The sequence below is a fragment of the Artemia sp. Qi Xiang Cuo genome, chromosome 9 (genome assembly GCF_049724085.1).
Source record: "Artemia sp. Qi Xiang Cuo chromosome 9, ASM4972408v1, whole genome shotgun sequence".
Classification (NCBI taxonomy): domain Eukaryota; kingdom Metazoa; phylum Arthropoda; class Branchiopoda; order Anostraca; family Artemiidae; genus Artemia; species Artemia sp. Qi Xiang Cuo.
The window spans coordinates 53,984,610-53,997,229 of record NC_142802.1 but is presented as its reverse complement, the minus strand read 5'-3'; the positions used below and the strand labels follow the sequence as shown (position 1 = coordinate 53,997,229).

General features: G+C 38.0%; 1 protein-coding gene across 1 annotated transcript in view; it reads left to right on the top strand.

The window, feature by feature from the left end:
• LOC148948812 (uncharacterized) overlaps positions 1-12,620 on the top strand; it is a 90,152-nt gene that overhangs the window by 72,307 nt on the left and 5,225 nt on the right. Inside the window, exon 4 of the mRNA XM_089095027.1 lies at positions 8,657-8,696. Coding sequence (XP_088951153.1) covers positions 8,657-8,696 — 40 coding nt within the window. The remainder of the gene's footprint in view (positions 1-8,656; positions 8,697-12,620) is intronic.

Genomic DNA, 12,620 nt, shown 5'->3' with positions numbered 1-12,620 from the left:
GGGCACTAGCAATTTCAATTTCCAATCGAATTTGCCCTTTTTTAAGTTTTTACGACCAGGCGTTCTATAAAAACTTAATATGCCCCCAGAACATAGCTTACAACCCTTGCCCTGAGGGCTGTGGGGAGTTTCGTCCTCAAAAACATAATTTCTATCTGTAAATCAACAACGCTGAACAAAATGGCTATCTAAATATTTTGATTGGATTTGTTTGGGGAAAAGATGGGCGAGAGAGGGGGCTAGTTGCCCTCAAATCACTTTCGGCTATTAAAAAGAGCACTAGACCTTTGAATTTCCAATCGAATGGGCCCTTTTCAAGTTTCTATGACAAAGATTTCAATGAGAAGTTATATGCCCCCCAGGGTATAACTTATAACCCTTGGCCATAAGATTGTGGGGGGAGTGGCTTGCTGAAAGGTATAATTTGCTAAACTTAAAACTGCATTGAACAAAATGGCTATCTCAAAATTTTTATTCGAAGTGTCTACGGAAAGGGTGGGCGTGGAAGGGCTGTTAGTTGCCTTCCAATTACTTTTGACTATTAAAAAGAGCACTAGCCATTTCAATTTCTAATCGAATGAGCCCTTTTTGAAGCTTCTACGAAAACGCGTTCTATAAGAACCTTTTATGCCCCAAGGGCATAACTTACAACACTTGCCCTGAAGGCTGTGAGGGGTTTGTCATCCTCAAAGACCTAATTTAAAGAACTTAAAACTTCGTTGAAAAAAATCGCTATGTCAAAAGTTTGATTGGATATGTTTGGGGAAACGGTGGGCGTGAGAGGGGGGTTTTTTGCCCTCCAATCACTTTCTTCTATTAAAAAGGGCACTAGCCATTTGAACTTCCAATCGAATGAGCCTTTTTTTTTAAATTTCTACGACAACACCTTCTATAAAGACCTCATATGTCCCCATGGCAGAACTTACAACCCTTGCCCTGAAGGCTGTGGGGGAGTGTCCTCCTCAAAAACATAATTTCTACAGGAAATGAACTACGCTGAACAAAATGGGTATCTCAAAATTTTGATTGGATGCGTTTGGGGAAATGGTGGGCCAGGAAGAGGTGTTAGTTGCCTTTCAATCACTTTCGACTATTAAAAAGGGCACAAGCCATTCCAATTTCCAATTGAATGATTCCTTTTCAAAATTTTTACGACAATTTCTCCGATACGAAGTGCCCTGCCCTAAAGGAAAAAATAATAAATAATTCATTGTGCCAACATCGTTCTTATATACCCTCAGGGCATAACTTAAAACCCTTGCCCCGAGGGTTGTGGGGGAATGTCCTACTCAAAAACATATTTTCTATGTGGAAATCAACTATGCTGAACAAAATAGCCATCTCGTAATTTTGATTGGATGTGTTTGGGGGAATGATGGTTGAGGGGGGCTAGATGCCCTTCAATCAATTCCGACTGTTAAAAAGGGCACTAGCCCTTTGAATTTCCTATCGAAGGAGCCTCTTTTGAAGTTTCTATGACAAAGCTTTCTATAAAAACCTTATATGCCCTAAGGGCATAACTTACAACCCTTGCCCTGAAGGCTGGAGGGGAGTGTCCTCCTCAAAAACATAATTTCTATCTGGGAATCAACTACATTGAACAAAATGGCTATCTCAAAATTTTGATTGGATGTGTTTCGGGAAATGGTGGGTGTGGAAGGGGTTTTAGTTGCCTTACAATCACTTTCGACTATTAAAGAGGCCACAAGCCACTCCAATTGCCAATTGAATGAGCCCTTTTGGAAGTTTCTACGACAACTTCTTCGATACGAAGTGCTCTCCTCTAAAGACAAAATAATAAATAATACATTGTGCCAACATTGTTCTTATGTGCCCTTAGGGCAGAACTTAAAATCCTTGCCCGGAGGATTGTGGGAGAATGTCCTCCTCAAAAACATATTTCCTATCTGGATATCAACTACGCTGAACAAAATGACTATCTCAAAATTTGATTTGATGTGTTTGGAGGAATGATGGGTGGGGGGAGCTAATTGCCCTCCAATCACTTTTGATTGTTAAAAAGGGCACTAGCCACTCCAATTTCCAATTGATTGAGCCCTTTTCGAAGTTTCTTCGACAAATTCTTCGATACGAAGTGCCCAGGTATGGAAAAAAAATAATACATTGTGACAACATTGTTCTTTGCGTTCAAAGGGCACTAGACCTTTGAATTTCCAATCGAATTAGTCTTTTTTTCAATTTTCTACGACAAAGATGTCAATAAAAACCTATATGCCTCCAGGGCATAACTTATAACTCTTGCCCTTAAGACTGTGGGGGGAGTGTCCTGCTCAAAGGGTCAATTTCCTGAACTTTAAACTGCTTACAACCCTTGCTCTGAGGGCTGTGAGGGAGTTGTTATCCTTAAAGACTTAATTTACAGAACTTAAAACAAACGTTAAATAAAATGGCTATCTCAAAAGTTTGATTGGATGTGTTTGGGGAAAGGTGGGCGTGAGAGGGGGGTTAGTTGCCCTCCAATCGCTTTTGACCATTAAAAATAGTGCTAGCCCTTTGAAGTTCTAATCGAATGAGCCTTTTTTGAAGTTTCTATGACAACGCCTTCTATAAAAGCTCTATATGCCCCCAGGGCATAACTTACAACTTTTGTCCCGAAGGCTGTTTGGGAGTGTTCTCCTCAAAAACATAATTTCTATCTGGAATTCAACTACGCTGAAAAAAATGGCTATCTCAAAATTTTGATTGGATGTGTTTCGGGAAATGGCAGGCCTGGAAGGGGTGTTAGTTGCCTTCCAATCACTTTCGACTATTAAAAAGTGCGCAAGCCACTCCAATTTCCAACTAAATGATTCCTTTTCGAAGTTTTCTACGACAATTTCTTCGATACGAAGTGCCCTGCTCTAAAGGAAAAAAATAATAAATAATACATTGTGCTAACATCGTTCTTACATGTCCTCAGGGCATAACTTACAACCCTTGCCCTGGGGGCTGTGGGGGAGTGTCCTCCTCAAAAACATAATTCTATCTGTAAATCAACAACGCTGAACGAAATGCCTATCTAAAAATTTTGATTGGATGTGTTCGGGGAAAAGGTGGGCGAGAGAGGGGGTTAGTTGCCCTCAAACCACTTTCGACTATTAAAAAGGGCTATTAAAAACCTTATATGCCCCCAGGGAATAACTTACAACCCTTGCCCTGAAGGCTGTGGGGGAGTGTCCTCCTAAAATAATAATTTCTACAGGAAATGAACTACGCTGAACAAAATGGCTATCTCAAAATTTTGATTGGATGCGTTTCGGGAAATGGTTGGCCTGGAAGGGGTGTAATCACTTTTGACTATTAAAAAGGGCACTAGACCTTTGAATTTTCAATCGAATGAGCCCTTTTTCAATTTTCTACGACAAAGATTTCAATAGAAACTTAAATGCCCCCAGGGCATAACTTATAACCCTTGCTCTGAAGACTGTGGGAGGAGTGTCCTGCTCAAAGGTATAATTTCCTGAACTTTAAACTGCGTGGAACCAAATAGCTACCTCAAATTTTGATTGGATGTGTTTGGGGAAATGGTGGGCGTGGAAGGGGTGTTAGTTGCCTTCCAATTACTTTCGACAAATAGAAAGGGCACTAGCCATTTCAATTTCTAATCGAATGAGCCCTTTTTGAAGTTTCTACGATGACGCGTTCCATAAAAACCTTTTATGCCCTAAGGGCATAACTTAAAACCCTTGCCCTGAAGGCTGTGAGGGGGGTGTCATCCTCAAAGACCTAATTTACAGAACTTAAAACTACGTCGAATAAAATCGCTACCTCAAAAGTTTGATTGGATGTGTTCGGGGAAAAGGTAGGCGTGAGAGGGGGGTTAGTTGCCTTCCAATCACTTTCGACTACTAAAAAGGGCACTAGGCATTTGAACTTCCAATCGAATGAGTCTTTTTCAAATTCCTATGACAACGCTTTCTATAAAAACCTCTTATGCCCCCAGGGCATAACTTACAACCCTTGCCGTGAAAGCTATGGGGGAGTGTCCTCCTCAAAAAAATTATTTCTATCCGGAAATTAACTACGCTGAACAAAATGGTTATTTCAAAATTTTCATTGGATGCGTTTCGGGAAATGGTGGGCCTGGAAGGAATGTTAGTTGCCTTCCAATCACTTTCGACTATTAAAAAGGGCACAAGCCACTCCAATTTCCAATTGAATGATTCCTTTTCAAAGTTTTTACGATAATTTCTTCGATTCGAAGTTCCCTGCTCTAAAGGAAAAAAATAATAAATAATTCATTTTGCCAACATCGTTCTTATATGCCCTCAGGGCATGACTTAAAACCCTTGCCCCGAGGGTTGTGGGGGAGTGTACTCCTCAACAACATATTTTCTATTAGGAAATAAACTACGCTGAACAAAATGGCTATCTCGAAATTTTGATTGGATGTGTTTGGGGGAATGATAGGGGGGCTAGTTGCCCTTCAATCTTTTTCGACTATTAAAAAGGGCACTAGCCCTTTGAATTTCCAATCGAATGAGCCTTTTTTGAAGTTTCTACGACAAAGCCTTCTACAAAAACCGTATGTGGGAATCAACTACGCTGAACAAAATGGTTATCTTTAAAATTTTGATCGGATGTGTTTCGGGAAATGGTGGGCGTGGAAGGGCTGTTAGTTGCCTTCCAATGACTTTCAACTATTAAAGAGGCCACAAGCCACTCCAATTTCCAATTGAATGAGCTCTTTTTGAAGTTTCTACGACAACTTCTTCGATACGAAGTGCCCTGCTCTAAAGGAAAAAAAGTGATAAATAATACATTGTGCCAACTTCGTTCTTATATCCCCCCAGGGCATAACTTAAAATTCTTGCCCCGAGGATTTTGGGGGATTGTCCCCCTCAAAAATATATTTTCCTTCTGGAAATAAACTACGCTGAACAAAATGACTATCTCAAAATTTTGATTGGATGTGTTTTGGGGAATGATGGGCGGGGGGGGGGGGGGGCTAAATACCCTCCAATCACTTTCGACTATTAAAAAGGGCACTAGCCACTCCAATTTCCAATTGATTGAGCCCTTTTCGAAGTTTCTATGACAACTTCTTCGATACGAAGTGACCGGGTATTGAGAAAAAAATAATACATTGTGGCAACATCGTTCTTTGCGTTCAAAGGGAACTAGACCTTTGAATTTCCAATCGAATTAGCCTTTTTTTAATTTTTTACGACAAAGATTTCAATAAAACTTATATGCCTCCAGGGCATACGTTCTAACCCTTGCCCTTAAGACTGTGGGGGGAGTATTCTGCTCAAAGGTATAATTTCCTGCGCTTTAAACTGCGTGGAACAAAATGGCTATCTCAAAATTTCGATTGGATGTGTTTGGGGAAAGGTGGGCGTGAGAGGGGGGTTATTTGCCCTCCAATCACTTTTGACTATTAAAAAGGGCACTAGGCCTTTGAATTTCCAATCGAATGAGCCCTTTTTCAAGTTTCTACGACAAAGATTTCAATAAAAACTTATATGCCCCCAGGGCATAACTTATAACCCTTGCCCTGAAGACTGTGATGGGAGTGTCTTGCTCAAAGGTATAATTTCCTGAACTTTAAATTGCGTGAAACAACATGGCTATCTCAAAATTTTGATTGGATGTGTTTGGAGAAATGGTGGGCGTGGAAGGGGTGTTACTTGCCTTCCAATTACTGTCGACTATTAAAAAAGGCGCTAGCCATTTCAAATTCTAATCGAATAAGCCCTTTTTGAAGTTTCTACGACAACACGTTCTATAAAAACCTTTTATGCCCTAAGGGCATAACTTAAAACCCTTGCCCTGAAGGTTGTGATCCCCAAAGACCTAACCCAGCCCCCCAGGGCTGGGTTAGGTCATCCACAGCCCCCCAGGGCTGTGGATGACAACCCCCCAGTGGGGGGTTGTCATCCACAAAGACCTAATTTACAGAACTTAAAACTTTGTTGAATAAAATCGCCATCTCAAAAGTTTGATTGGATGTGTTTTGGGAAAAGGTGGGCATGAGAGGGGGGTTAGTTGCCCTCCAATCACTTTCGACTATTAAAAAGGGCACTAGCCATTTGAACTTCCAATCCAATGAGCCTTTTTGAAATTTCTATGACAACGTGTTCTATAAAAACCTCATATGCCCCCAGCGCATAACTTAAAACCCTTGCCCTGAGGGCTCTAGGAGAGTGTCCTCCTCAAAACATAATTTTTATCTGGAAATCAACTAAGCTGAGCAAAATGGCTATGTCAAAATTTTGATTGGATGCGTTTTGGGAATTATTGGGCATCGAAGGGGTGTTAGTTGCCTTTCAGTCACTTTCGACTATTAAAAAGGGCACTAGCCGTTCCAATTTCAAGTTGAATGAGCTCTTTTTGAAGTTTCTACGACAACTCCTTCGATACGAAGCGCCCGGGTATGGAGGGAAAAATAAAATAATACATTGTGGCAACATTGTTCTTTACTTAGGCAGTGCTATTGCGCTGCCTATGATATCTGGAAACATGGCCTTGATTTTTAGGGAAAAAAGAAATGTTTTCCTTAGAAAACATATTGCACATGGAGCAGGAATTCTTTCAATTTCAATTTCTTTTTCTGGGACCAGTTGGTGACATTTTATTCCTCCTCCAATGGCGGAAAGTGTGTTAGGTTGTGTTACATGGATAGAGACGGTGTGTTTGTAAAAAATACAGACGCAAAATCTAGTTGAGGAGTTAACCTCCCTTAAACTCCACCCTATTGTGAATTTTGAAACTGGGATCCTAGAGCATATCCCCATTTAGTGAATAGTAAAAAGAAAAATCAGGTTAGAAGACTTAAAAATGAAATATGTAGTGACGTTTTTACAAAGCTGTTGATTTGAGGACCAAAATGCTATTCTATTGTGACTGAAAGTAGGTTGCGGGTTAAAAAGAGCAGTAAAGGGGTTGGGACAGCTTTGATTGAGAAATATCTTACGCCTGATAAATTTAAAGATGCTATTTTTAGGAAAAAATTGAAAAAAAATGGAATTAAAACAATTCTGTCTATAGATTTTAAACTTTACGCGATGGAAAGCGTAAAACTGCCATATGTGGTATTGCAGATAAAGTACATATTAAGGATGATGAGAAATCAACACTGCCACTGGTACATCCAAAGATAACGTCTCTCTCTTCTGTTTGATAGAAGCAACGTTCCCTTTTATTAACGTTTTGAATTTAGTTTTTTAAGGTTTCAGTAGTTTGTATTTTGCTTCCCTAAAATTTTAGTGTTTTAAATCTTGTTTTTTTAAATTCAGTGTTCTGAACTTCAACACTGATTTTGGAATGGTAACTATTTACTCGGTTAATGTAAAAAATAATAGTTTATAACAAAATCCCTCAAAATTGGCGTCAGATCGCAATAAAAAGTGCACCATTGGAACATCATAGAGAGCTGTTTAATGTTTGACTATAAATTGTGTGTTTTAATGTTTGACTATAAATATTTTAATCTATAAATTTGACTCTATAAACTCGTCATAAATTGTCATGTAATACGCTAAATGCACCATTTGGATGGCTTTTCTGGAATAGAAAAACTGGGCGGGATACATGGACATCACAGAGAGCCAAATCTGGGCTCATTTATAATTTTTTTTCTTTTTGTATTTAGTTATTCTTTATAAATTTGACATAATTAAGGCAATCATAAAATGCCATACGGCACACAAAACTGCACTTTCGGTTGTTTTTTCCGTTTTTTACGTGAAAATAACCGAAGAGTCGCATCCAATGAAAAAACTGTCAGTACTTGTTCCGTAGGTGATTATACTTTGCATTGCATGAAGTGCAACTAATTTCAGCAATAATACTTAGTAAATTTATGTCAGTTCTTTTGTTGGTGCTGGTTAATATAAATATATAGAAAAGCGAAAATAACGAGAAATTTGCATGGTATTTTAAATAGACGCAACTCTACATCTATGGGTTAGTATATGAAACCAAAACGTAAAAAATAGGACGTTATCAGCGGTTATTAGGCGTTTCAAATACAAATAAGGGAATTTGGGGCATTGTCGGAGTTTCGATTAGATATTGGAAATAAAAATTAAAACAATTAAATTATTTTTGGAGCAGACCCTCCTCCCTACTCCCTACAGACTTCCATGATCAAACTACAACCAATTTGACCTATTTAGCTATAGTGCGAAGATTATTACAAAAAGTACTAAGCCTTATTATTTTTCAATGATTTTTCTATTTCACAGTACCCCTAATTTTTCAATGATTCCATTCCTTTTCTGTTTGCAGATGTAGAGTGCACATTCATATCCACTTCCAAAACTTTGAACTGATGGATTTTAGGGAGAAAATGAACCTTAAATATCAGGAAAAATTGATCTGAGCAGACGTTGCAAAACAGGAAACAGAACATTTTTATAATTTTGCGATCAAGGCTCACCTATTTTTTTGATGACAAGGCTGTGGGGTCAATGTAACGAATCAGAAGTTTCAAAGGCGGCATATTTGCATAATTGTTAATGAGGAACATATTAGGAAGTATAATGAACGCTTGTTTTCCATTTTTTTTTTTTTTTTTTTTTTTTTTACATAAAAACGAGCTTGGCTTAATCTAATAAAAAATTTTGTGTTGAAAGTAATGAGCGAAGTTGAAGCTTAAAACGAGCAACAGTTTTAAACCTGCTTAGTAAATTATACTTTTTTCAAATTATAGGGGGACAACTGCCCATATTGTCCCAGGGGGACAATCTTCGGTAAGTAGTACTGCTATTTGCTACAAGCAACTAAGTAAAGCTAACCCTGTAAAAATAAAAAAATAAATTATTAAAAAGATAACTTACTCTGTACTTTGGTACCATGGAGGGTATCATACACTTTAGATAAACAATCTTCTCAAAATTTAATATGTAGCATCACACACTTTTGGGGCGTTTATAATCCAATAGGCTGATTCAAAAGCAATTATTCTATTCTTATTTCTTTATTGGTACAAACAGCGTAAAGCACAATCTTTGTCCCTTAATCAAATGTTATCTTGCAAATTTTCTCCTTATTTGATATATTTAGCTCGTTGAAGTCAATGCACTGATGATTTTGCCTTATTTTTGGATCATCGAAAATAACTGTGTCTAAAAATAAATATAGGAGGAGCGTATTTGCGACATTCTCGGGGAAAACACTTTCATTGCAGAATTAATATACACTAACTTTTATATTGATTGAAATGCGTCAAATAAGATGTCTAACCTGAATTGATGATGCTTTATATCCTTTTTATGGGTTCTAGGTGTTTACCCCCCCCCCCTCGAAAATACCCCCAAATTCACCAGGAAAAATACCCCCCCCCCCCCCGGAAAATACTCCCCAGTGGAAAATAAGGCTTTCCAAATTTGAGAGTTTTTTTTTTTTTTTTAGTTCCGTAGGGGGAAGGAATTTTGGTACTTGTGTATTATGTGCCACTCACTTAAGTTTACGCTGTGTAAAATTCGAGAACAGATCGTTTTTTTGTTAGTTTCTTCGTTACTTTAGAAGTAAATTTGGGCTAAAGATTTGCACATTAGCAGGGGAGGGGGTAAAGTATAGCAGGTCTGCATGCAAAATGTGTTTGGTACGATTATTCTGCATATTAGATAGATAGATAGAGAAGTGTATTTTAAAGCCAAATATACGGCTATGAACATAGTAAAATATAATAAATGAAAGGCACAAATAACATAAAGTTTGATCAGCGATCATCATAAAACACTTAAATGAAACACTACATTAACCTAATAATAGTACTTAAAACTTGGAAAAACGGTCATTGAAAAAAAATAGAAACATTTAACACTTGGAAGAAACACTTAAATGAAACATAACATTTACTTTATACTGGATTGTTTTTTGTTTTTTTAGTTAACATAATTTCCAGATACCCTATTCTTCTGTATTTTTTTAGTGGTCATACACAGAAATAATTGCTTTCTGACTTCAAATTGTCCAAATAATTTACCCCCCCCCTTATGTGCAAATATATAGCCCAAATTATATATTTCCCATATATTCTGATCACTTTTTTTTGTCTTGTCTCACGCTAAGCTGAAAAAACTAACGAAGAAACCGATTTGTTCTCGAGTTTTACACAACGTAAACTTGAGTGAGTTACCCATAATACAAAAGTACCAAAACTCCTTTCCCCTACGGAAATAAAAAATAAACTCAAATAAATTTCTCAAATTTGGAAAGCCTTTTTTTTCACGGGAGAGGGGGAGGATATTTTACGGGAGGGGGGGGGGCTATTTTCCGGGGTAAAGTATTTAGACAGTTTGAAGTCAGAAAACAATTCTTTCTAGGTATGTATCCACTAAAAAATGAAAGAAAAATAGTGAGGTATCTGGAAATTTTGTTAACTAAGACGAAAAAAAAAATCCCAGCATATATTAAATGTAATGTTTCATTTAAGTGTTTTTTCCAAATGTTAAGTGTTTTTTTTTTTCAATGACCGTTTTTGCAAGCATTAAGTACTATCATTTTTGAGTAAGCATTTCATATGTCTTCCCCCTTTGTACAGGCCAATGAGCCTTTGGGGGAATAATAGCATGTAATATTGTATGTGTATTTATAATGAAGAATAAAACTTATCTTATCTTATCTTATCTAATGTAGTGTTTCATTTAAGTGTTTTATGATGATCGCTGATCAGGGCTTATGTTATTTGTGCCTTTCATTTATGTTATTTTACTATGTTCATGGCCGCATATTTGTCTTTAAAGTATAATTCTCAATCTATCTATCAAATATACAGAATACTTGTACCAAACACATTTTGCATTCAGACCAGCTATACTTTACCCCCCCCCCCCCTAATGTACAAATCTGTAGCCCAAATTTATTTCTGAAGTAACGAAGAAACTAACGAAAAAACTGGTTAGTTCTCGAATTTTACACAGCGTAAACTTGAGTGAGTGGCTCATAATACACAAGTACCAAAATTCCTTCCCCCTACGGAAGAAAAATCCAATAAAATTCTCAGATATGGAAAACATTATTTTCCATGAAGGGGATTTTCCTGGGGGATTTTCCGCGGGGAGGGGGTTCTTTCCGGGGGAGGGGGGTATTTTCCACGGGGGATGGTATTTTCCGGGGGTTAAACGCCGGCTACCTTTTTTATGGTACACACTTACCGTGCTGCTCAATAAGGTTTTGAGTTTGGGGAGGGGGGATATAACGAATGTGCCGACAAAATTGTCCTGTGTGCAGACAAATGCGGACACATAAACTAAATTAAAATGCTAAAGACGCCCAAAGTCTAAGGCGTCGGCACTGCATGCTGTCACCTTAGAGCTATTAGGGGAAATCCCCCTCTCTTCCCCCAGCCCTTAGCTGTGCCCCTGATTCCAATTGTCATTTGTGAATTATTTACCAATTGTTTGGTAGATCTGCTGAATTTCAAGTCATTCTCCTCACAAAAAACCATGATATATAAACTATTTTCGGCATAAAACTGATAGATAGCTCTAGCGCTCTAGCGACAAGTTTCATACATTAGGGGGTGAAGGTCCATAATGCTTCAATGTATTGTCATTATTTGTTATTTATTCCCTCAGAACCACCTGACATGGGAAGGGGGGTCGTATAAACTTCAGAGGGATCTCGTTTGATAGGAGATTGAAAGGTATATTGCCATTTTTCTAGAGTCAAAAGTGACTGGAGGGCAAGCAGCCTCCTTTCCACGATCTTTTGTCTTGTAAAATATCCGATGAAAATTTTGATATAGCCATGTTTTTCAAAGTAGTCCAAAGGTTAAATATTTATCCCTTCGGGGTTGACAAAAGCCCCCACGACCCACGTGGCAAGGGCTGTAAGTTATGCAAGTTGCTTTTTGTTCAAATATAAGGTTTTTATTATTGGGAAACAGGGGCATGTTTGATCCAGGATCTCCAAAAACGGCTAGGATATTGAAGTGCAAGTTCAAGGAAACGTTCAGAAGGACGTTGAACAAAATTAAAACACGCCGTGTTCATGCCGGTTGTCAAAAGGGTATCAGCAATATCTAAGGAGTGGCTGAGGTTATTCAGTTGAAAGTTTCAGGCTATACTGAAGCGGATGTGGAAGAGTAATCAGACGGTAACAAGTTCCCCTTGTCCTTTTTAAATGCCCTATACCTTCAATAATGGTCGAAATTCTGATAAATTAGTTTGTTCAAAATAGGCAAAGGTCCAATAACTATGCCTCTGAGGATGCGTGCCCCCCCCCCCCTCCAGCCCCGAGGCAAGGATTATAAATTTTGCAATTTGCCCATTATTTATATGCAGTATTTATCATTGGGAAAAAGGGTTACATCTGATTCAGGGTATATCTGAAAAGGATAAGGGTATTACGGTGAAATTTTAGAGAATATTGAGGGGTATGTTAAACTAAATCAGGGTATTAAGTTGAGTGTATTAAGTTGAAAATTTCAGAGCATGTTGAGGGGGACTTTGAAAAGTGTTTGAGGGGAGTAGTAAGCACCAAAGTACCGCGGCCAGTGAGTGCATAATAAGCCTTACCACGGGCCAGGCATCTATATATCTGAACCCTACGCCTGAGGCATGGATAAGTATGTAGATTTTCAAGTAATTGGGGTTACCATGGTCATCTGCCTATTACAATGACCTTCCGGTTTTTCATTGGAAGAAGGAGAAGAACAATGTTAAAAA